General features: G+C 46.8%; 1 protein-coding gene across 6 annotated transcripts in view; it reads left to right on the top strand.

Annotated features, from left to right (window-relative positions):
- The window catches only part of SLC20A2 (solute carrier family 20 member 2), a 58,489-nt gene extending 51,528 nt beyond the window's left edge, over positions 1 to 6,961 (top strand). The window contains exons 10-11 of one of the 6 annotated variants that reach the window (XR_012673571.1): positions 84 to 2,813; positions 5,240 to 5,308. Coding sequence is in view for 5 of the 6 variants with exons in the window: in XM_075149763.1 (XP_075005864.1) it covers positions 84 to 354 (271 nt within the window). In the remaining variant the exon portion in view is untranslated. Of the gene's footprint in view, positions 1 to 83 lie in introns of all 6 variants that reach the window. The other 5 variants (XM_075149765.1, XM_075149764.1, XM_075149767.1 and 2 more) reach the window with 5 other exon arrangements.
- The last annotated feature ends 19,116 nt before the right edge of the window (positions 6,962 to 26,077 follow it).

Genomic DNA, 26,077 nt, shown 5'->3' with positions numbered 1-26,077 from the left:
TAAGTGCATGGCATGGGATTTCCTGCATATAACTCTTTTACTACAGGTTTTCCATCTGTCTTTTTTTTTTTATTTCTTCACAGTGGATTTTGCATTGAAGTAATGTGTGCGCTAACGGTACTTGTAGCCTCAAATGTGGGTATTCCAATAAGCTCCACCCATTGCAAGGTATTGGAGTTTGCAGTGATTGCATCAGTAAATCACATCACTAGGACAAACCATAACAAAATACGAGAGATACCGATTGTTGCAGGTTGCCTTCACTATGCGATGTGCCGTGCAGACAGCAATCGCAAAATAACGAGGACCGCTTTTAAAGCCGGTACGGCTAAGCAAAGTCAGCGTTATAAGTAATTGCACAAAAGTCTGGAACGTCTTTCATCCTTACGTGATCGTATTGAACTAATATAGACATATTAAAATAATGTAGACTCGTAGTTTGTGTGATCCCGGTTACATGTATTTTAGAGCCACCTGTATGAAAAACACTGCTACATCATTAAGCTAATATTTTAATGTCTCTCTTCTTTTAAACCAACTTGTCCTCACTTTTGTGCATTATAATACAGAATCCAGCTCTTGTAATTAGCTCTTTGAACAAGGTTGTTGGCTTTTTTTAAAAAAAAAAAAAAAGACCAGTTTGAAGTATAGCTATAGGCTGGGTAATGAGCAGAATTTAATTGTGTCATATGATACGCTGTGTGACAAGATATTTATATTGCTTGTAGGCAACAGGGAGCATGTGGACATTTACACTGCTGGAAGAACATAGTGAGAATTTGGAATTTTGTTCCCCAGGGAATTCCTCAGTCAAATATCCTGTCTTTCTTTCCTTTGCTTCCCCATGGACTCCCAAGCTCTTGGACACGCAGAGCTGTCTGTATCCCTCACTCTCTGGCAGGGCATGGGGAAGCCCCTCCGAAATCAGAGATCCCAGAGCAGCAAAGCCCCTCTGCTTCGGGACGTACCACCACGCCCTACAAGAGCCAGATCCTGTAGGATTCGTTACTGCACCCTGGGGACCTTGGAGCCCTTCCAGCTCTGCCTGGGGCTGGGGCAGGCAGGTTTTCGGGGCTAACTTCTCCACGGCGTGGCAGGCGGGCTGGCAAGAAGCCGGGCATCCTTGCCTGTGACATTGACCTGGTTTCCAGTGAAAGAGTCAATGAAATCCACACATCCTGCAAAACACCCCAAGTTGGTTCAATTGGCCTTTTTCTAGTGAAAACCATTTCTTCAGAAAGCCTTTCTCTATTGCAAAATCATTTCTTTCTTCTGTTGTAGAGCTCTTTGAGAAGCAGCCAAGACTGAGCTGCTCTGAGAGGCTGTTCAGATTTCCTGGCGTTGGCCGAACTCTGGTTCCTCTGAATCAAGCAGGGAGGGGAAAAATAATAACAACGTGATCCACTTCTAAAAATGCTAGCCTGAAACCATCTCCCTTTAAGCTGACTGGTATATCAAATGCGTGATGAAGAATTTGCCAGGGAGAATAATACAGCTTTGATTATCCCAGTTGCATGCCTGAAGCCCTTCTAGCCAACCGTCATAAAAGAGGAAATACACTTTGGTGCAGACAAATAGATTGAATTTAAAAAGAAAATGTCTTGGAAGCCATAAGCTAATGAGAGGGTGGCATTAGGAGGTACTCATTGACTCAATGCAGTTAAAAGCTTGGTCTTTTCTAACTGCAGAGCAAAATAATTCTTTTTAAAAAATACTTCCATAAAAGCAGTTAATGTGGTTAGTCTGTGTCTGCTCCCTGTAGTTTGCTGTATCTCATTAGATGGGTCATTCTTAATGGGAAGATCCACTTTGCAATAGGATTAGACTGTTCCAGGATGTCACATTATTGTAACTGATTCTGTGTTTCAGCAAAATGAGATCCTGAGTTAAAAGATCCTAAGTGATCAACACAAGATAAAGCAAACACTTATAACAGATGTATTCCTTGTTTTCTTTGAGGGCCCGGTGCAGGAATAAAAGAACTATTATACATCATTTACTCCATGGGAAAATGCCTCTCTGAAAGTGCTGTCAGCCATTGAGACAGAAATGCCTTCTTAAAAATCAGCAGAAAAATTATTTTGCCCTAGAAATCAAAAAGAAAACGGGTTCAAGGTGAGCCTAGTCCCAAGCCTGTAGCATCAGGGAGTGGGAATTAGTCTTTTCCCCAACATTTGCGGCACAGCAAAATAGCATTTGCTAAAGTGGGAGCCCTACGGAAGGGGTGTCAGTCAACTGAACGTGCAGCATCTAGATAAACCGATGGCAAAGAAGGAGCAGCATGAAACGCCTTAGGTGGAGGGAGATCTTTTCGAGGTGAAACAATAGAGTATAATGAAAAATGAAGGAAAGCTCTGAGCAGCAGTTTTCAGGTCTTGGAGCAGATGTGGTGACAAACTGGAGGTTGGGAGCAGAAAGAAAAGTGTTAGCTTCTGAGAAAGATTCGTCAAGCCCTCTCAGATCAGGAGTTGCATTCGGTCCTAAATCAGAGGCTTTGGTCTACGTGAGGTAGCCACCGCCCAATATGCCCGTCCTAAATCTACAGCCCAGCAGCTTTTCCACGCTCGGTGCCTGCTGAGAGCCTGAACTGCACCGTCGTCCTTGCCACGAGTCAAAGGGGAGAGGAAGGTCCCTCTGAAAGCCTCCAAGTCAAGAGGGCCTGCGGGAAAGACTTAACCTTTTGAGCCTCCAAAGGAATTTTGTCTGAACACGGTAGCCACATTGCTCTGCCTGCACCCCTTCAACCTCCCTTGGGATTTAGCACTGAAAAGCCGGTGTGGTGTGAATGCATACCGTGCCTTTCTGCTGCCCAGGTAGGCAAATGATCATATTGAATCTTACACATAGTTCCTGTTATTTATTCTAAGATATGAGATGTAAAAATAAACAGGCATTTCTCAGCTGTAACACTGATTGAATGTGTTCACATATGGATAAAATTAGAGTGCAGGAGTTAAATGCTCTTTCTGTGCAAAAGTGACTTTGCTGAGGTCATACTGTCAGCTTCGTTTTGCTATTATGATTTTGGGGTTTTGAAAAATATTCTCTGTGTTGCTATGATGGAATTATCATGTTCTGTGTGTTTTTATGATACGCCGTTGCACAGGAACAAGAGAGCCAAAAGCATTTCTGTAAAGCTTTAAGCAGAGCATACTGAAGGCAAACTGCACTGGTTTCAAACCAATCTCAAAGTAGATACCATCTGAAATTCTGCAGACGGTGTAGTGTCCCTACACCCAAGTTTTAGCTACTCTCCTAACCTCTAGTCCATCAAAATCACTATTAATAAACTAAACTTTAATAATGTTTAAAAGAGATTACCAATGCCATCATTGCTGATACCTTTTAAATTTCAGGAAGGACTCGGAGATTATCGTATGTAGACTGCAGGCTCGCTCAATAAGCAATGCTTCTTGTTGCAAGCATGACAGACGGATGCTAAGGACGTGCAAAATGTAAAGCAGAGCCTAACAGCTGAGCTGCTGAAAAACCAAACGCTGTTTCCTTGAGTTAACACTTTGATATAGTCGGAAGTGTGGTGTTCCTCTTAGCTGGGCACCTCCTAAATACAGAATAGCATGTTGTCCATTCAAGGAGTGTTCATATTAAATATAATCTAACAGATTTCCTTATTGCGTCAAGCTTTAAACCGAGGCCTTTTCAGTCCTAGAATATCAAGTTTAGTTTTCCCTTGTTCTGTCACAGGCACTTTTGAGAGTCTTACTTCCCTAGAGTTACAGGTCTTCCACAAATAACTCTTTTCTCCAAAAAGAAATGTTAAACAGTAGTTAGACGTTAAAAAGGTGTTAACAAAAGATGCGGATTTGATATCCCTGTCCTCTCTCTCCCTGCTTCCCTGTCCTCCCAGCATTTATCATTTTCCTGGCTCCGCACGTGGGGAGCAGCCCATCTTCTAATCTATAGGCAGGGACTGATGCTTTTCTTAAGAAAACAAGCAGGGAAGAGGAGGCAGGGATGGCATTTCAGGGAGCACAAGCCCAGCTGTGTCTTGGAGTTTCCTTTCCTTCAAACCAGGATATTCCTTCCACATTTCTTGCTGCTTTACCGTGTGCTTTGAATAGACTTGCACTTATTTACACATTTGTGTTAATGGCACAGAGGGCTGCTTCCAGAACAGAAAGAAAACGCAGCGTTTCCGAAGTTTTTGCATAATTCTTCTCAGTCCAGTTCTTTCTTAAAAAATATGCTGGCTTTATACCTGAGCTTATTAACTGAAAATACATTTGAAGGAAAAAAAGGTTGTAGCTTTGCCCAGGCCACAGTGTTTTGTCTTCAAAAACACTGACCTACCCAGCTGCCCTGGTAGCAATGCCTTCGAAGGCTATTTTGGTGGTTTATCCATTCCCCACCTGAAGCCAGACCTCTTGACGTCTGTGCAGTTTGCATGCCCCATAGCATCAGGCTGATGTCTTTGTCTGCAGGGAGGATTTTAGCTTTGGATGCTTTGCTTGGCTGGCTGGTCCAGAAGGGCTGGTTTTCCTCGGAGGGCTCGGACTGACGAGTTTGGTGTAGGGCAGCTGTCTGTCTGCCCTCTGCCGAGTTACCATCGCTGTTACAAGGTGGGCTCAGCTGCTTACATTGCCGTTGCTCTCCTGTTTATAGCCCGCAGTATTGAAATACGTAGGTGCTGTTTGGAGTCGGCTCTGTATGCCAGGCTATAACCTGCAGAGATTCAGCAGCTGCTGGGTGAACAGGCAGGACATCCCAAACCAGCAAGAGGACAGGCAGGCAGGATGGGAACCATACTACCTATCCCAACCTGCCCCATCCTACACTCTCCGGCAGAGCCTTAGAAACAACTTTCACGGTGTTTTCACGATTTAGACCGCAGTCTGGCCAGACTCGGTGGACGCTTGCTGTCTCCCCTAGAGACTGAGTCAGGCGCTGGGCGGGTGGAGGGCTGCCTCGGTTGCACCCATGGCTGATCCGGGAGCTAGCAGAGCAGAGAAAAACCCACAAATGTATTTATTCTCCTTTGGCTGACCCCGAGACCCATGAAAAACAGGAGATCACTGAAAAATAAAGGTTAAAGCATGCTGGAATTGTCGCCCTCCTGCCACTCCACCAGAACAGAGCCATCGTCATCATCAGGGGCTCCTTTATCTCAGAGCTTCGCTTGGTATCAGCTGACTGGCATTGGTGTGGCCGTGGGCATGTTACGGGCGCTTGGACCTCCCCCTCACATCTTGTCTCCCTCTCTCTTCCCTGCACTCCCAAGGTCGGCTCCGTGGTGGCCGTCGGCTGGATCCGCTCCAAGAAAGCCGTTGACTGGCGCCTTTTCCGCAACATCTTCCTGGCGTGGTTTGTGACTGTGCCGGTGGCTGGCTTGTTCAGCGCCGGGGTGATGGCGCTGCTGATGTACGGGATCCTGCCTTTTGTCTGAAGAGCCTCCTCTGCTGGGAAAAGGGGAAACGGCCAAGCTACTACCGAGGGGAGAAGCGTTCCCGTGAAAGACCCAGTCGGAGAGGATCCATCTTCCATATCTAACTTCTTATCTACTGTACATAACAATGTGTCATATTGGTGACATGGTGATGTGGTGCCATTTCTTATATATTAAAGAAATATATATGCATATAGTAGGTAACAATACCTAAGTTATATTATCAGTGGGGTGAAAATAATTGCCTAGAATTTAATATTTAGTAAAATTTGTACATAGTGTATCATTTTGGTGGCAATTTTTTAATCTTTTGAAGAAGAGTATGGATTAGGAAATGTTTCTTGTCCATTTGATATAAGAAGAAGCGAGATACAGGACTGCATAACACATGAATTTTTTTAAAGCTATTAAGATACTGGAACAAAATAAAATGTGCAGAAGTGCTTTTCATAAAATAACTTTGTTCATATCATATTGATCTTTGTGTATCATAGCGTGATGGTTATGGCTGTGTAAATACTTACAAACAGTAACTTTTAAATGGTGCATTTCCCTTATATATTTTGGATAAGAAAGTTTAGGAAGTACCAAAGAAGCAGGGGAATAGCTTGTCAATATTATGTTGTTGTCTACACGTGTGGGCATGTGTTGTGTTTCCCCACCTCTAATTCAATGTTGTTTTCACCAAGCTCCCACCAGCGAAGCTGGGATAATACTGTTCATGTGTTAATGTAACTTTAAAAAAAAAAAAAAAGCACACAAAAAAGTTAGTTCTCGTTACTTAGTAGGCAGACCACGGTTCTCCACATTAGTTGATAGTAGACCAACTTCATTTTGTGGGTTGAATTTGAAGTATCTCACTGCTCATCTTCTACCTTTCCCCTTCAAGTCTTAGCTCCCGGTTGCCCTGCTATCAATTCCAGCAGGAGAACGAACCGTCAGTCTCCCCTTTTTCTGTCCATCCAGCCACAACCACACACTCTCAGGTACAGGAGCGGGACCGCGGGGTGCACATCACCCCCACGAAGAGAAGCGAAGGGCAGCAGCGGGTAGGAAACGGGCTTAGCCCTGGTTTTGTGGTTGAAGGCATGGGCGCCCACGGGAGTGCTGACCTACGCAGGGCTGGTGTGAGGAGCGTGGCGGGGATGTGAGCAGATGCCGGGTCCCCCCCGGCGAGTCCCATCCCACGCCACAGCCCACCAGCCTCCTGCCGTGCTGCCGACCGTGGGGAGGGGACGGGAACCTGGCCCTGCATGGATGGAGGTTGCGTGGTAACCAGCATTTGGGATGAGATTTTTTCACGGCAGCTCCGGGGGAAATGGCTAGCTACATCCCCTGCACGGCTCTGGAAAGCACATTTGGGTGAAGGTTACTGTTTTGGGGGTGGGAGGCAAAGGGCAAGGGGTGCCCAGAGGAGGTTGGGAATCTATTACTGTTTAAATGCTGCTAAAATTTTGATAAAACGTTCTTGGTACTCCATTGTGACTTTTCCATTGGTCATTCATACTAAATTTATAATAAAAAGATAAACAGCCCCTATCACTGTTTGCCTCTTGGGTTTTTTGAGCGTTACTCAGCCGTGCCAGCAACGGGAAGGCTCCACGGGCAGCTAAAACCTACTCCTTGGCATCCGCCGTCTTTTGTTCTTTGTCCGCCGGGGTCGGCGGGGATGAAACCGCAGCTGGGGAAAGCGTGGGGGAGGGCAACACGAAGGGACAGGACCCTTAGTTTGTTTGCAGTAGAGAGACTTGGGTTGCTTTGCAAGAGCTCCTAAACCAAACCTGGGGACCTGGGTGTAAGATGATGCTGAAAAAGGCTTGGACAGACACGTATTTTTGGAGAGCGGAAGACTGCTTGAATGAGGGTCTTGTGCAGTTTACGTGCTGCTACTTCTCTAGGGAAGGCAACTGATAAGAAAATTTTTTTTTTTAAAAAAAGGTTTAAGAACCCCTGGTTTTGTGTTCTTCCTTTTGTTGAGCTTGCTTTAGTGATACTAATGACATGGCCTGATGGATCTGGTGGAGCATTGATTCCATCTCCTGGTTGCCAAAAGAAAGTCTGAATTGGAGTAAGATTTTATTGCCACTGTGAGGCTTTGTAAACCTCCTTCTTCTAAGCAGTAAATCAGAATAGAAAGGAATTATAAAGAACAAACACATGAACTGTGCTTTTTCCAGAGTTTAAAGGTGAAGTTGTACAAATATCAGAAACTAATTAAGCTGACTGTGTGATATTTAGTTATCTTAGATCCTAGGAGAAAAATTGATTTCTGTTGCACCAAATTAAATTACATTTTCATACTGATTGACACAAGCAGACTTTGCTTCTACTTGTCTTGCAAAAGTAACCATTATCTGACTTTAGTTCTTTAAACTAGGCTACTGAACTTTTACAGTGATGCTATTTTAGCACTTTATTGATGAACAAACACTTTGTCCGAGGGTAACATTGCTTTGAAAGATCTTATATGCATATTATGTCACTTTTTCAACTAATTGCAGTTTTCAAAAGGGCATTATTTTTCCTAAGTGAAACAGTGGTTTTAGCTTGTACAGGTATGCTGTTGCCAGCTTCCAGGTGCAGAAGGGGTGAGGGGGTGAATGCAAGCAGCAAAAGCTTGTTTCCTTCCTTAACTGCAATCAGCTTTTAAAACAAAGTTGGTGCCTGGAAACCAAGCACAAACATGTGTTTGAGTTGCGTGGCTCCTTGCATCTCCCCCAGCTGACACCAAACAGCCAACTTCAGGAAGATGAGCCTTTACCTCCTGGCTGGACTCATTTCAGCCGCGGGAAGGCTGCTGAGCTGCAAGGGTCCTAATGGCCAGCAGTGGGGCATGTGTGTAGTGTATGTGGGGGGCAACACCTGCTTTAGCCCACTGACTGACCTGCTTTCCTCCAGGGTCTTTCCTTCCATAACCTCTTCCACTGTAGGCTGGTGCAAGCATGAATTAGACTGCTGTACGAATACATGCCTCAAACCATGACTTCTCCTCTGATAGTAACCCCAAATTCAAGGATGTGACATCTGCCACTGCTTGGCAATGGTGCCACAGTGTAAGTATTTACTGTAGATCATTATTCATTGCCGTGCTTCAGAGGGAGGAAAAGGAGTGGTAGGTGTCCAGCTGACAGCCAGTCCTCTTCATTGCTGAGTTGCAGTCAGCTCCTGGATGGGATCTTGCTGCATGGCGCATGCCAATTCCTTTGCTGTGAGTTGCTCATGCAGCCACAGAATTGGAGATGCTGCTAAAGAATAGGATCCTGGTTTCTGAGCTCTCAGTGTAAGGACAGCTGGGGTTCTCAGCCTCTAAAAGCCAACTCCACCAACAGTCCATATCCCTCCTCCAGCACAAAGGGAGAGGATGCTTGTACCTGCAGATGAAGTTCCCAGTGTCAGGGAAAGACAAGGAGGATGTAGCATGCTGCTCTTAGGTGAACCAGGAGGATGGTCCTAACTAAGCAGAAAAGCACTAAAACATTTTTGGATGATACTAAAACTGCTTTACTACTGTGAGAGAATTTATCACCTTTTTTGCTTGAGGGGACAAAATATAGGAAGCTTAATCGGAAAATGTTATCTTGCTATCTTGGTGTACTTTGTAATGGATGATCTTTTCTTCATCTTGTAAGACAATTTTGAGAATCCCCTTGATTCCTATGGAAAGCAGGCACACCTGGAAAAGCACCTGGAACTGCCCCATGTCTCTAGTCTGAATAGTTTTCTGCATGCCTGACTCCTTCCACTCATTCATGCTTCTCATGGATTCCGGGTGATCTCTGTAATGGAAATTGCATGTGGCATGTCTTTCACACTCATGGGCTTATCAGGGTAAAGCTGACAAGTTCTCTCTTCTCAGCCTCTGACTCTGCATGACAACCTGTAGTAAGTCTTGGCTGCTTCCAGACAGATGATGACTTCTGTTTCCCACAAGACCAGAGATGCTTTGTTACACTGATAAAGTGCCTGTCACAGAGTGCTGGGGTTAAGTGCTGCTCAAAATACACAAAAGCAATGGGGAACTGGCACAAGAAATGATGATGAAAGGGAGAAAGGAAACTTCAGGCTAGATCCAAGCACTGTGAAGAGCTTGGTCACCTTATGGGCAAAATGGCACAAATTCAATTCAGTGGACAAGCTTTGGATGGTAGACAAAGGTGAATGCACCCAGTTTTCTTAGGTCACAGCCATGTGCTGTGTTTACCTGCTTTCCAAAGTTTTAGATAGTTTTTCTAAGCACTGTGAAGGATTTGGATACAGAAATCTGTGCCCAGAATCTTTGAGACAGCACTCCTTAAAAGAGTTACATGATGTAAAGGTTGGCTAAAAACCTTTCTACTTATTTGGGTTATTGCTTCTAAGCCCTGCAGAAAGAGGTTAAAAGGCTGTGTCAATCTGCGGGCTGTTCTCTTCCATAAAAACCTGTCCTTCCCATCCTATCTTTATCCCAAATAATGTTCATTAAGGCAGAGTTCCCCTTCTTTTATGAAGGCTGAAATAAATGCTCTTAGCTATCATTTGAAACAAATCTCCTGGATTCACTGAGTATTATGACAAAGACTTGTTTGCTTCATTCTTTCATTTTGGGTCGTTTACATCAAATCAGTGTAAAGATATTTCCTTTGTTACTGAAAATGACTCCAGTGCCCCTTCACACAGGAGTATAGAGAGACAAAAAGTTCTACTTTGCAAGACTGAAGTTTGTAAGACCTGTGAGATGTTTGCAGATGGTGTTGATAAAAACCGCAAGTACTGGGATAAGCAGAAAGGGTAGAAATAAATGAGGTAGAAAGGACATCCTAACAATACCAAAATAGCCTTCAAAGATCAAAAGGTTGCGGCTGAGGCAGAAGAATAATGGTGGAAGTACAAGCTGCTGATGCAAAACCAGGAGAGAAATGATGGCTACAGAGATGACAATGGCCCTCCCCTAACTTCACCAGCTTATGTGGCCTCTGTTAGAGCAGATTCAGCTGCAATCTGTTGCTTTTATTCACATGCCAACATTAGATATAGGGCAGAGGTGGCCACTGACTTTTCAGATGGGGGCCATAAGAAGGATGGTCACGGAGCAAAGCGAGCAGTCTTTCTCCTGCCCTAACCTATGCTCCAACCCACCAGGGTGCTTGCTCTTATTCTGCTCAGCCAGTTTCAGAAGTAGTACTCAAGGACTAAATTTCCACTTAATTTAATTGAGAAAGGCTGTAGGGCTTCACTGTTATCATTGTTTTGCAGTTATTTTTCCTGAAGCTGCAATTATCACTGCCAATGCAATTCAGCAGGTAATGGAGGAAGTCAGGACAGTATATGCTTCAAAACCTCTCAGGTGCTACCTACCCATGACACTTATTTGTGAGGGTCTCACTCTGAAACATTTTAACTTCAGATCCTGGTCATTTACATTTGCCATTAAGATTCTGCATATAAAGAGCTAATAAATGTTTTAATACATTCTTTATGAAGTCTTAAAATCCAACAGACCAGCAAGTTGTTTCTACCTGTGGCCTGTAACCATCTGCAGCATTTGCTGATGTATTTATAACCATCTAGAGATAAGTGGCATATGTGATAACACTTCATACTCATTCATTAACCTCATATAGCCCACTGGAGAATGTTCCTTTGATATGAAGTTGGATCATAATTTTATTACTTAGAGGACATATATTCATGTCCATTTACAGTCTAGCAACACATGTGGTGAACAAACCTGCTACAAACCTTCTGATAGAGAAAGAAGAAAATACTGGGCAAGGAAAATTTGCCACCCATGGAAGAAAAGGATCAGTAAGGCAAAGGCAAATTTTTTACCAAACTTACTGAAAGAATGAAGTAGTAATGAATTATTGAGACAATATCTGGGATTAAAATTGCAAAATACAGGGCTTTCTTGGTGTAATTATTTTGTATGCCCTGCTTATTCTTACTCAATACTACAGTGTTAGATTCCTTTAATGAATTAAAGAAGTACGTTCACGACGCAAAACAAATCAAGTGGAACAACTTTGGACAGGATTTGCTTGTTGATTTGTCCTGCCTTCAGCCTGCAGTGTGCTAATGCAAGTGTGCCATCAAGTGGTACAGCAAGAAAGAACTTGGCAAAGAACTGATCCTCTAGCTTAAGCCTATTAAATACAGAAGACGTGGTGTCTCCTGAAATGCCACCTTTTTATCCATAAATAACAAGTGACAGGTATTGATATGCCACCATAACACTAGGTGGGAAAGAGCTCTATGGCTGGGGTTACTGGGCACATAACTACAGAGGCAAATATTTATTAATTCAACAGGCTTTGAGGCTCTTTTGACAGGCTTATATAAAAACCTAACCTTTTTAAAGTCTGCCAAAGGCCCTAATTATCATACAGTGTGGTGTATGTCCCACATAACAGAACAAAGCAGCTCTTGAATGGCCCTTCTGAGGAACTGATGAGCAGCATGACTTGTTCAGACAGATGATGCTGACTTCAGTGCAGCTCAATTCAGCCCAGAAGGGAAACTGCCACTGTCATCTGGGACCTGCTGGTAGTGCCTGGTTGGTGAAAGACCTGTACACCTATGTGGGGACACCAGGAGATCTCCCATTCTCCTCCTTGCATTGCTTCCAGCCATGCTGGAGCTGATGAGTTTGGCTCAGAAATGTCTGATTGGGGCCACGGATATGAAGGGATTAATTTAGGTACATGAAGAATCCTTGTTGGGGATTTCTGAGGGACCTACATCTCTTCCACCACCAAACTACCTCAGTATCTCAAACTTAATACATCAATCCCTATGTTACTATGAGGAAATTTTTACTTTCTTTTTTTTTACATCCAGGTAACTTGAGCACATACAAAGGAAAGGTCATACTTCAAGAGCTGCTGAGGTGCCCATACTCAGTAAAATCACTAGAAGTTAACTGCCCCTAGATACCTTTACAAATACGGTATTAGGTGATATGCCTCAGAGCCTACAAGTACATAGATTGTACAAACCCACTGCTTCCTGAGCCCCAGGTGTAGTGGGTAGTAAGACCAAGAGCATCATAAAGTGGATCTGCTAGTTTTCAGACTACCCTGGCATATATCCGCTTTTACCTCATCTCTCTCTCTCTCTCACACTTATGAGTTACCACACATTCTCCATTCTGGTGGAGCTGAGCAGCAGATATTCCCCTATACAAATTTTTCCTTGGATATTGCCTGATGCCAAACACATCTCAACACTGCCTGCTTCCTTTGATGAAATAACGTAATGCAGTTGTGTTAGAGTGCAACTCTGTAAGACAAACAGTGTCTGGTTACCGTAATCACAGCAGCGTTGAAGCAGACATTTGAAATAACAGACTAGGAAAATGTCAAGGCAAAAGAACAGTATGAGCGATAACTGAAAAATTGTTTGGAGAGCATCAGTAATTTGTGGTTAGCAACACAGAGATGTTTGAATCGGGACCACAATCGTTCGTCTCCTAAAAGCGAACAAAAAAACCTCCTTTCCCAAGCAGGTTGTTCTCACTGTCAAAAGCACTAGGAAACATCCAGCTTTCCTCTTTTTCACTAATTGTGAAGACTTACATTCAATACAGTTATCCTTAGTCAGCTGAGCTGGGATATCTGTCTGTATTTGTGTTCTCCCCCACAGCCCACCTCCCCTGGCAAAAAAGTCACAGGAGCATAAAGGGGGCCCTCATTTACTCCTTGGGGAGTGTCTGTAATACTGGCATGCTGAAATATCCGGGTATTGTGTTCTCTTTATTACCAGTATTTACATGGAGCTGGAGATAGAGGAGACAGGAAAGCAGAGGAAGAGAGGAAATGGCAATACACTCTATGTCAAATAGAGGAACGTTGCTTCCAGTAGTTAAATGGCTAGAGGAAAAATTAGACTTTGCAAAGATTTGAAGTTACTGTATTTGCATGCTATATAATTTGTAGTCCAGGAAAATTGGAAGAAAAACCCAAAGGAGTTTCAGTATATTAGTATCATAAAAGAAACAATAAAACATATTGCATACTGGCAGGCTTTCTAAACTACCAAGGAAGAGTGAGTGACAGGGAAAAGTTCATCAGAAGACAATGGCAACGAATGAAAGGTAATTTAGTAGGAGATGTGTACCCAACTACCTGGGAAAGCAAGGGAAGGAGGGAGGAACAGAGTGTTCTCTAAAAATAAATACACATCTGAAAGCCTTCATTATTAAAATTGCAGTTATTCTCTCCTCACTGCAAATGCTAAGTAAACCTGCTGGTGGGTGAAGGTATGGCAAAGACATGGGAGGCTTGGAACGTAACACATGAAAAGCAGAGACTGTGCTTTAAAGTGGTTGAAGAAAGTGAACATCAGCACTTCCCAGCCTCTTCCAAGATGTAGCCTCCCCCCTACTGTGGTGAGCAGTACTTCTGTCTTGTCTTGCCCAAGTGACTGCAATGCTAGTTCATGGAAAGGGCAATTTACCCTCTGCTCTTCAGCTCTCCTACTGTAACACCCGGACTTTTTTCTTTCCTCTTTAAAAAGTAAACCTTAAATGAGTTTTGCTGTTCCCCTCAGTATGGCTAATGTGATGCACAGTCCTATACACCCGGATTGGCCCAGGCTCTCGCTTTCTATAGAAGTCAGTCTGAAGTTTGCTGCTAACAGCTCTGTATCAAAGAAGGGTTATCAAAGCTGAAGGCAGTATTACAGGCAGCATCGCATATGTACCCATGGTCTAGCTATATTTGCTATAAGCCCTACGCTGAGCCTGCAAAAATGAATGAAAAGACTCCAATTCATAGAAAGCTACTTCCCAATAATGTGTTATTAAACAGAGAAGCTTTCAAGCACCTCTGTTTATGTATGTAAACCTTCCTCAGGGAAAGTGGGCCCAGAGTCCAGCGAGACTGATGGTCTCTATGTAATAGGTTGAGCCACCGTGCAAAGGTTCAGAGGATCAGAGCTAATGGTGTTGGAAATCTCAATGGCAGAGAAGTAGTATCTCACAGCAGTAGGACAGAAATTGCCCACTTCTCTTCACTGTCTTAAAAATGATGAAGTTGACTTGACTTTCATCTGCTCTTCAGTCGTCTTACTGCAACTTATAAGGCTTCTCCAAATTACAAATTGACCAGATTTAGGGCTCAGAAACAGAGAGTAAGTCAATCCTACATTTTGAGGGGCTTGAAAAACAGAGACCAAGTCCTGTGTTTTGGGCATTTGAAACAGTCTCATTTGGGCAGTTTAAGGTCTTGAAAACAGAGACTGAGTCAGTCCTGAGTTTTACTGCTCGAAAAACAGAGTTTATGTTGTTGGGCTCAGAAACAGACACTAAGCCATGTGGTTTTGAGGGGCTTGGAACTAGGCTTATTTGGCAAAGTTTAGGGCCTAGAAATTGACTAAATCCCATTTTGGGGATGCAGAAACAGAGACTGTGTGCTGCATTTTGGGGCTTGCAACCGGGCTCATTTGGCCAATTTTGGGGCTTGGAAAACAGAGACCAAGTCCTTCATTGTCGGGCTCTAAAGCAGAGACCAAGTCCTGTGTCTTGGGGCTTGGAACCAGGTCCACGTTGCTGTTCCAGGGCTCGGCAGCAGAGCCCCAGCCCCGCACGTCGTGGCTCAGCCCTGGAGCCCCCGCAGCTGCTCCCGGGCCTCGGCCTCCCTAGTCCCGGGTCGGACTGCTCCAGGGCCCCCTCCGGGGAGGGCCGGGGGGCAAAGGGCGCTTTGAGAGCCGAGACGCGCCTTCCCCGCCCCGGGCTGCTCCCCGGTCGGTGCTGACGGGCTCGGTACCCCGGTTCGGGCACCGCCGGACCCGAGCCGTGCTGCGGGACCCAGGCACACCGTGCCCGGACAGACGGTGCCGGGGGAACCCCAGCGCCGCCGGCGGTTTCCAGCCTCTATTCGGCGTCTGCTCCAGTTCCGTGACACTGGCCCCGGCGGAGGAGCCACGGCTGCCCCTGCTGCCCTCCGCCCCGGCGAGGACCGCAGGGGCACTCCCTGCGGGGGAGGAGGGGGAGAGGGGGCGGCGGACGCGGGACTTCGGCCCGGGTACCCGCTCCCCGCCCAGGCCCTGGGCTCGGCCCGCGGCAGCTGCCGGCTGCGGCCCAGCCCCGGAGCGCGGCTCCTCCTGTCTGCGGCGCCAGGACGGAGGCAGCGAGGTCGGGCTCGGGCTCCGGGGAGCCCTCCGGCCTCGCCCGCCCGCGGAGCGGCAGACACCGGGGCCGGGACCACCCCCGCCGGGACTCCGACTCCCGGCTCCGACTCCCAGCCCCGGCCCCGCACAGCCCCAGGAGCAGCCCCCGGGCCAGGCCGGGGCTGCGGCCTCCCGGCCCGGGCGATGGTCCCACCCGCCGCCCCGCTACCATCGCCCACCGCGCTCGGTGCTAGGGCAGTCCTGGCGGCCGGAACAGGAGGTGCGTGCGTGCGCGGGGCGGGGCGGGGCGGAAGGCGGGGCGCGGCGTCAGGAGGGGCAGGGCCCGAGGGTGGCTGCGGGGGGCGGGGCCGAGCAGATTTGAGTCCCGGCGGCCGCCGTCCCTCCCCCGCATTCTCCCCCCCCCCCACCCCCCCCCCCCCCACCCGGGTCGCGCCGGGCGCGGTTCCCATGGCGGGGCCCAGGTGAGGCGCGGAGGGCTCGGGCCGAGGGCCCGGGTGGGGGGTCTCAGGCCGGGGCGGAGGCGGGTGGGCAAGTGGTGGTGGCTCCGCGGAGGAGCAGGTGGGGCTCGGGGCGCCGGTGAATAAAGCCCGGAGGGCCGGAGCCCGGCGCCCCCCGTCCTCGCCCGAGCCGCCCCGCGGGTCCCTCCGGCCGGTTCCCGAGCAGCGCCCGGGGCTCCCGGGCCCGTCCCCGGCACCACACGCGGGGCGGGGGTGGGTGGGGCTCAGCCCCGGGGGCTCAGCGGGGTGTTTGTGGGGCTGGAGACCCGGCTGCTGGGGCCGGGGCTGGGGCTCAGCAGCACAGACCGAGTCGGGCGTTCCCCAGGCGCGAGAACGGAGCCCAAGTCCTGCGGTTTTGGGGCTGGGAAACGGGCGCCTGGGGCTGGGGTGGGGGTTGGGGCAGAGACCGAGTCCCGCCTGTTTGGGCTCAGAAACGGAGCCTGGGTCGGCTGTTTTTGTGCAGGGGGGCGGGAGGGCGCTGGGTTCCGGGCAGGCGGGGGGTGGGCAGGGTGCGTGAAGCCCCCGCCGGAGCCCCCGCGGGTCCGGTCGTGTTGGTCCCCGAAGCTTGGGAGGCCAGCGTGCGCCAGGCTGAGCTCAACGTCTGAGAGAGTCTCTGGGGGAAAAGGCACTCCTCACACTGTCCTCGTGTGTCCAACTCTTTATTCGAGGTGTGTACAACAGCCGGAATAGTCATTAACTCTTTAGTCCATATTTAGACAATGTACAATTAAGACAGTTCATATTGAAGTTATGACAGTGATTGATTTGCACTCTGTCAAAAGCCAAGATTGTTTGAACAAGTAGAAGCTGTAATTAACTGGAGCAGAAATAAACCGGAGGTGGAGCCACAGACCAACTGGAGATGGAACTGAGCTGGAGCTGCAAATACGCTGGAGCCGAAATGAGGCCGGAGAAGATGAAACCAGCTGGAGCCTAAAACGTGCTGGAAGCAAGAACAAACTGCAGCTGGACCTGAAACAAACCAGGGGCAGAAACGAACAGCCTCCGGCCCCGGGGGGAACCCGGCTCCACGGCGCTGAGCTCCTGCCAGCCCTGAGGGACGCGCGTCGGCGCCCGCAGCGACCCACCGGTGCTGCCCCCCTCGGACCGGGACCCCTCCTTCCCCCCAAGGGCCCCGCAGGGAGCCCGGCTGGGAGATGGCACCCGCCCTCCCCCTCCCTGGCCGCCGGCAGGACAAGGGGCAAAGCCCAAGTGTCCCGAGCACAAAACCGCTCCCGGAGCGCCCGCTCTGTCCCGGTGCCCCCGGCACCGGGCTCCCACGGCCGGGCACATGACCCATGACCACTGCCCGCCCCTCCGTCCCCGGGAACCCTGCAGGGACGCGGCCCCTCCTGCGGCACCGGAGATCCCCCGGGCCCCGCCGGCACAGCCGGGCGCCCCGGTCCCACGGCGCAGGTCCACTCGGTTGCTGCCTCGGGGCTCTCCCCTCACCGGCCACGTCCTCCCCGCCGGCGTCCCCCAGCACTCGCCGCCTCGGGGCCGTGCTCCTCGCCCGGGCGCCGGGATGCGCCTTCCCCACGCTCCAGCACAGCCCCGCGGCCTCGCCCGTGCCCCAACACCGCCCGAGGGACCGGCGGCACCAGGACGGCCGTCGCTACCCGTGCCCGGCCGGGCCGGCTTCACCGTGTCACCGATGGGGCTGCAGGGGCCGGTGCGGATCACTGGAGCGGCCTTTGCTCCCACCGCAGCACGTTTTGAGCTGAAAAAGGAGGTTTTCAGTAAAAGCGGGGCTTCGCGCAGAGCCCAGAGCCGCCCCGAGGCCCCGCCGAGGCAGCGCCCGACGCTGCCGGCTCCGGCCCTCGGGCATCAACTACGAGGGTGACGCCGGGCAGGGCTGAAGGGCTGCACCCCAGTGGAACCAGCTCCCCCCAGCAGCAGGTCCCACACCCACCGGTTCGAGCTCTCCCCGGCTCCGGCAGAGCCAGCGCCAGGCCGGAGGGGTTTGTCCTGCCGGCAGCCGCTCCGCAGAAGAGCCGGGGAGAAGAAACCAGCTGGGAGGAGGGACCCCGGTGGCAGGAGGGGTCACCGGCTGCCGTGGGAGATCCCCAGCCCTGCCAGGTCCCCTTCTCCCCCAGGGGACACGTCCGCTGGCACAAATATTTATTTTCTGTGCATCTGATAATGTTTCATGTATGTCTTGCATAGACATGGACAGGAGAGGAAAAAGACACGAGGCAATGTTTTACTGACGGCCCAAAAATATCCAAGAGGGTTATTAAGCTGTTAACTTAATAACACTGTTAACTTAAGAGTCGCTGTTAGGTGAGGAGATTAGCTGGACAATTTGTGGAGATGTGGTACTTCGGGGACTCCCATGTGTGGCTAGGAATCCTGTTTAGGAGGTGGGGGGGTCCTCGTGCCCAGACTGACATGGTTGTGGGGCTCGTCGCTTTTTCTTCTGATCCTTCACCTGCAGTTTATAGATCATCAGAATTATAAAGATTCATGGTTAAGTGCTAATGCTTGACCTGCTGGGCACTGCCATAAGTGCTCCATCACTGAAATGCTGCAGTTTTAAACAATAGGTTGCCTCCCTCCCAGAAGCACTGATTTACCAGGGGACAGATCACCAGGCAACAAAGTTCCCCTGGAAAAGTGTATTTCAGAAAAAAACCCAACCCTTATGAAACTGGGACTAGGACAAATATCTTCTTTATGCCTAGGATTTTTATGAATAACTTAATGAGGTAAAGATTTTCTAATGGAGCAAGAACTACTTTTTAACACACCTTTTCCAGTTAGTAAATAACAAACACTAAGAGGTATTCTGTGATGAACAGCTTCACCACGTGTGACATTTTTCAGAGTGAAAAAGTGTCATTGGTACATATGTATCAACCTACATAGGAAAAGCAAGATTATATGTCTCATTTCAAAACAGCCATAGAAATGCAAATTTGAGAGTGCGTTTGATTCTGTCATACCTGATTTTTTTTGAAGACAAAAAGGAATCCTCCCAGCCATACTCAGTACGTTGTCTCTCTTGCAGCATTCATTTAGAGGCAGCGGTGATGGCAGATATGACTAGATTCACAAAGATGGTGTCAATTAGTTTCATATTTATACAAAGATATGGTCAAATTAGGTGAGGTCCTCAAGCTCCTGGAAAGCTATCTATCTATGCTATTTCCATCACAGTATCTGGACTCCCCTGAAAAGGTGATAGAGAACAGCTCACAGTGCTGCAGCCACAGTTGTGATGACTTTTTAACAAAGCACTAAGCTGTGACAAATGAACCCCTGTTGTATTTCTTCAGGTAGTAAAGATTACCTGTGTCTTCAGTCTATGGTGGCAGACTTCTTTTTACTTCCTATCACACCCTCCGGCACCATTTCTTCATTTATTTCTGTCAAATCCCACTGGCTGATACTTTGAGGGTTTATAGCTTTACCTAATAGCAGATACTGATATTCAGGCTTGTTTTTTGAGCAAGAACTGTATCTTTGAATGAGGCTCCCATGCGCAAGATAATGATTTTTCCATTAGTGCACTAAAACCCTTGAATGTAATTTCTAGGTATTCCAACTGGAAGATCTGAAGCAGCCAACGGCACAGGTTAAACTGCTGTTGGATGCCAGCGCTCTCCTTTCTGCGGAGCTCCCGACGTCCTACCAACAGCGGCCCAGGCAGGCGGAGTTCCGGCTGTGCATGCCCAGCAGGTTCGGCAGCTGAGCGGGTGTTTTCCAAATGGAATAGTTGGGGAACATTCACGCCAGTAGAAACATTTATTCTTCTTACCAGAACTGAGACCAATAATTTGTTACTGAGTTCAGACTGGTTACCTACATTTTCACAGATTCTGAAATGAGCTCCTGAAGCGTGGGCCTCCAGCAGAAGTGCGAGTGGGGAACTAACACGGTGAAGCACTAGGCTGGGACTCCGGGGGGTGATGCTCAGTTCCCACCTCTCCAGTAGCCTCCTCTGATATCGCAGACAAGTCTCAGCTCCCAACTATGACCCCTCCATATCTCCCCAAGAAACATACTCTTTTTAACCTTCTGCCTTTTTTCATTTCCTTAGATATAAGCCTTTAGAAACAGATACGACTTCTTATAACAGGATTTTACAGCAACAGATGCATAGAGGTTTGCAGGTACTAATGGAAAGTAAATAATAACATATGCTGCCTTCATGAACAGCCTTTGTGGTAGTGGACTCTGCCACATGGGAGATCACTGATCACCCTGCAATAACATTGCCTATGTTGACATAGTATCACATGTGTAATAAGTTATTTGGAAGTGAATTTCTTAAATTACACCTTTTCAGTGTGTTCTCTTCAGCCATGAAGAAGGTACATATATGTTTTTAAAGAGAGCATGCATACATGTTTTAATCACGCCTACCAACAAGCTTGGAGTACAGGTCTGCATTGCTGTTGTATGTTTTCCAGAGAACTGTGGGCTCTGAAGAGCACATCACAGAGATGGAAAACTTTTATATGCAGGTTGAAGTAGCAGAAACTTACTGGTCTCAGAATGTCATCCCACTTAGCTTTGAGATTCCCTTAAATGACCTATTTTATATATGTCCCTCTTCCTTCCACCTTTACAAAAGGGGAGATAAAGTCAAGCCTTTCTCCTTCAACAGAGGTAAGGAGGAATTAATCAAAGTTATGTGATACTTACCCAAAGTTCTAGCCTTTGGGCTACCCCTCCTTTAAAGCTGAATTTGCACTCCATGTTTTCCTAAGCCTGTATTATTTGGCTCACTGGATAATGAAGTACCTCAAATAATGCCATCTGTGACAGTTGCTTTGTGGATTACGGATTTACTGACTAGGAACTGGGTTTGAGTCCTTTAGTCCAATTGCAAAAGCCCTACAATGAGCCCTGAGGTGATAGCAGTTGTGGTTTTCCTGGTGACTTGGATTAGATCTGAATTGTTAGCTAGAGCCGAAAGGGTTTTCCTTACGCCACGGCTCTCGCGAAAGGCTGTTTCTGCCCAGGCATCTGCGTGCTGCTGAACTGCCCGTGGAAGGGGAGGAAGGCGCTGTAACTGTTGAGCAATTTCTGTTACACTGAAAAGGGAAATGCTGCTCACATCATTGGCCACGAGATTATCAGCTTTTATGGTCACAAGTAATTGAATGTCCAACCCAGGATGCTGGGGGCACATTGCTACAATATACAATTTTGTTGAGCAAACCAAAAGCAAGCAAGCAGCATTTAGCAATAACTCAAGAGCCTAATCGTTTAACTCCTTTCTTCCTTCCGTTGCAATGATGCTAACACTGATCATATCAGCTTGGTTGTTCAATAGGAAATAATATCACTCCTGCCTCCAAGCCAGAGAAATCAGATATTTGGAGAGAACAGCATTAAGCAAATTATAGACTGTGTTATCTCAGAAATGAATCTTTCAGTTAAACCAGCCAAAGTCAGAGCAAAGATGAGGTTAGATAATCTCTTTGCGTGATACACAGTACTGCAATGTGTTAACAACCAGGACCGGGGAAATGAGCAAAAAGGCAATCTCTGCAGGCTGCTTAACGTGGCTCCCCTGCACTGACGTCTCTGGAAGAGCTCAAGCGAAACTCAGCTCAGCTTTTAGTTGTAGCTGTTCCAGAGAACTGGAGGAAATCTTCTTCAGAGCCAGAGTCCAGTCTTCCCCTCTTGCAGGCAACCATCCCATAGCATCTCTTTTGGAAACAAGCTTTATTCTAAAAGCTGTTTACAGTTCTCGTCATCACTGATGCTACTGCTTCAGAACGTTACTCAAACAAGGGTTTGAAATTTTTCCTAATGTCTGGACTAAAGTTACTAACAGACAGTTTTTACCTAATTACCCTTCAGCCAACATCACCCTTTCACTTAGTTTTCCCCACCATGCTTTGTCCTATGACTTCCTTTTACCTTTACAAACAAGCCAGCTTCCATAAGATTTTCATTTTCATTAAATTGCCTGTGTACCAGATTGAGTTTGTTATTTTTATCTGTATATATATAAAAAAAAGATTAACAAAATTCAGTGCAATGCTATGAGTTGTTACATGTCTATAGTAAAAATACATTGTCCAAAACATCCTAGGATTATATTTTCTGACAGCCACACCTTACTCTTGGCTCCTGTTTATCCTGTGTTCAGCTAAAACTCCAGCTATCCTCCTTTGTCCCTTTCAACAGATGAGCTCTTAGAGTGCCTTCTTATGAATTCAGAACTGTATGACCTTGCACATCATACTATGAAATTTACTCCCCCCCACTTCTTTTTTTTTAACTCCAGGCTTTCACTCCGACACATTCTTGCCTAATCCTTATTGCTTCTGTAAGTTTCTTACATGCCCATTCTCGTGCTACCATCACTACTGCAAATATGAACAAGATAGGTGTACAGATCCCACTGTGAAGAATTCTCCTATAAAACTTCCTCCAGTCTGACAGCTTTTCTTCATTTCTCTTGACTCAGTTTGAGTTATTACCCTTTTTCTTCCCATATTGTATAAATACTTTACTGATTTACAGTTAGGCTAGATCTGCCACATTTCTCCTGGCTATGAAATCAGTTTTCAAAAATATATGGCTCTAAGAAATAAACTCATAATATATTTTACCTAGTTTTGTGAATAAGGATAAGTTTTCTATTAGGGAAATAACACAGAGAGCACACGCGTGGGAAGTCTCAAGTAAGCAATTTTAGAAAGCATAGCAGCTTCCAGGTAACTCTAAGGACTCTGGGCTTCAGGCGATCAGTTCAACAATTTCACTTTTTGTTCAAAAGGCAAAATAGGAAATGCAAGCAAAAGATACAAATGTGCTAAACTTCCTGGAAAAGCCAAATACAGGAAAAGGCTTAAAGCTATTTTTATTTTGTTTCTTAAAGGAGAAGACTCACATACAAAAGTATCAAAGCCCCATTATGATCACACCAGGCTCAAAAAAGCTGAGCTTGCTGAAGATAAGCTCAAAAGTAAGCCATGAGGCACTAAATAATTTAAATTCATTGTACGACACTTGTGCATTCAGCACAAGTTAATGTTACCGCAGAGCTTGGTTTCTGCTCTGCACTTAACAAGCAGGGAGCCCCTCTGAGGAACAGAAATGGCTTTTCTGAGACCAAGCAGGAACATGCTTTAGCATGTTAAGAGTCCAAAAGTATTCAAAAAATGCTCTGTAGTAGTTCATTTTTGGAGAAAATAGTGATTGAACTGATGCAGAGAGGCACTATAAAAGCCTTCTCTCAGTACTAGGACAAATTTGCAGTTTGGCTCACACACATCCAAGCTGCCCATTGCTGAGAAGAGCTGGAGATCTTTTGAGAGACCGTATACAACACAGCTGACATACACAAACCAAACAAAAGCTCAGTTTAGGTACACAATGAATAGCTCTTCAGGCCACCCACAACTCAGTAGTCAGTCCCAGCCCTGTTTTAAGTCACCTACAGCTGATTTTGTTCTAAACTGACAAGTAACACGCTTGTATGAGTTGTACCTATTGGCTTTCTGATGTTGCTGCTTTTCATTGCTGAACATCCCTCCCTGTGATCCTCAAAGTCATTCAATAATTCATTCCCATCTTCTCGTGAGCTTTTGCATCTGCAAGACACTTCTCAAGAACAGTTCTATAAAGAGAGAAGTGCACTTACAGCCAGGCCGGGGACCAGAACGGGAGCCAGGGAAATGCCATGCACAGCTCAAGGAAGGAGGCAGCCCCTTCCCAGATGCATAAGATGAAGGACCTATGTTTCAAGAAATAAGATCCTACACAAAGTAAGATATTGCATGCAGCATCTTTTAAAAATCCTTTGTGAAGACATTTCAAACTGCGTTTTGTAGTGCCAACCGTCTAAATAATACAGTAGTTTCCTTTCATGTGTATATTACTACTAGCAGCACATGAAGAAGACACTCCTAAAAGAAAAAAATTCGAGGTTTAATAAATTTTTTGCCTGTGACAGCTCATTGTCCAGATGGGAAGGTAACAGATATTATACATCTGTGAACTGCAAAGCTAGAATGGTTTTGCAAATTTTTGCTGTTAATAAAATCACTGAAGCAGGGAGAGATGAACAAAGATAATCATCACAATGTATGGCACTATCAACTGTTAAATTTTTCAGTGGAGTGCTTCAGTGCTTTTTACAGTCATAATGGCATGGACTCTTGTGCCTGTGTACATCTTTGATACAGTAAGCTCCATTACTCCTCCTCAAGATAAAATGCTTTTCAGAGTTCAACAACGTTGGTCCAGAAACACAGAGAAGACACCCACACGCGTTCAGCTGGCATCACGCGCTGGCTGCTGAAACACAGCCGCCACTGGGAAAGAGGCCGTAGCACAGCTCTTCAGGAAACCGTAAGACGTATGGAAACCCCAGGATCTCCCAGGAGGTGGAATGAGAAGTGTTATTTAAAGACTCATTGTGTTTTCATTTTACAAAAGAATAGTTCAAATGCTACTTCTTTATTTGAGAAACTATTCTACCTATTCATTATAAAAAGCCTGAAAGGAGAAAGGCAGAAGCCTAAGCTTAGTTTGTTTTTAAAGTTCGGAGTCTGTTCTATTTCAGTCCATGCAGCTACGCACTTGGCAAAGGATTCCTCCTAAACCATCAGTCAGAAATCTAGGCAAAGGCTTTACAGTCCCGTAAAGAGCCAAAATTATCCTTGCCCAGGCACTGGCGCAGAGACAGAGGAGAGGCAGCGTGTGATGCCCCGTGTAAGGCCACTGGAGATGCAGGTGACTGCTGCCACGAAGCACGTTAGCCTTCGGAAGAGCGCGCTCATGAAACAGTCCCGACAGGCGGCTTCCTCGAGCGCAGAAAAGCCAGAATGCAGGCTTGCTTCAAACCCGCCACGGCGCAAGCCTCGCTGGAAACGCACCTGGGATCCCAGGCTGACTCAGAGGCGGCACAAGGACGTTCTTCTGGGCAGGACCAGAAGGGGCAGGACCGCTGCCCTCTATCCCCCGTCAACAGCAGCATCTAATGAGCTTTCAGCAGGACCGACAATGGGATTGAACGCAAACATATTGCAAAAATGTCAAGATGGAAAATGTCATAGCTCAACACTACTCAGGAGATAAAAATTAACTGCAATGTTCACTGAATACAAACATGAAAAAAAACACTAGGCATGTAGCAAATAAATCATTAACAGTGCTGAAAGTGGAGGGAATGAAAGATTTCACTACTTCAGTGTTCTACAGGAAACTCCAAAAAACCTTTGCTTCTTATCAGATCCCATGACCGTTAAACATCTTAATTCTGGCACACTTATTCATTACTTTGTGTTACAGGGAAGGCTACGGCAGGCTGAAACCCCCCTGATTTTGCAGAGAGGGGGTTCTGGACGAATCCTTAAAGGAGGATAAGGGGACAAGACCAGTTAGCACGGGACTATGAGCTGTGCCGGTGGGTGGAATATGGTCCTTCCATTACGGTTTGAATTTGGCCCTGGGGACTTTGTCCGAAAGCAGTACAATCGGGCACGCAGGACAAATTCTTCCTTTAGGGACTCCTACAGTGGGGGTTATTTAGGACGCAGCAGCAGGCCCAAATAAGCTCAGTCACAAACCTGCTTTTAAATGTTACTCATGAAAACAAGTAAAAAGAAACATCATCGTGATACAGAAGCAGAGCTGATTCTGAGTTAAATGGTTTCTGAGTTTCCCCAGGAGAACTCTGAAGCACTTAGGAAGGAAAAAGCAGCCTGCACTACCACTGCACTGGAAGTGAGTGCCTTCTATTCGGGAATAGCTACACTTTTTTTCCTCTACTGTCTGCATTACACAGGGATTTGGAGGGGAAAAAATAAAGGTGGCAATGAGGAAGCTTTCAGAAAAGATGGAAGAAGGGTAGCGTCAAAAAGGATCTGTGCTACCAGTCTTGAAATTTAAGTGAAGGATTTAAAAATACATTGATTTATTATTTTTTTTTTAGTAACAACGGAAGAACGGAGCATTGATGGCAGAGCAGAGTTACTCATGAAGACCTGAATTCTTTTTATGGTGTCTGTAGCTTATTTTCTGGAGTTCCTTGCAAAACACTGTCATGACAACACGTGGCTTAGTCTCCTGGGAAACTGCAGCGTAGCCACCACTGCAC

Source organism: Calonectris borealis, chromosome 4, assembly GCF_964195595.1.
Source record: "Calonectris borealis chromosome 4, bCalBor7.hap1.2, whole genome shotgun sequence".
Classification (NCBI taxonomy): Eukaryota; Metazoa; Chordata; class Aves; order Procellariiformes; family Procellariidae; genus Calonectris; species Calonectris borealis.
The sequence above is the reverse complement of the archived record's forward strand: the minus strand, read 5'-3'. Positions and strand labels throughout refer to the sequence as shown.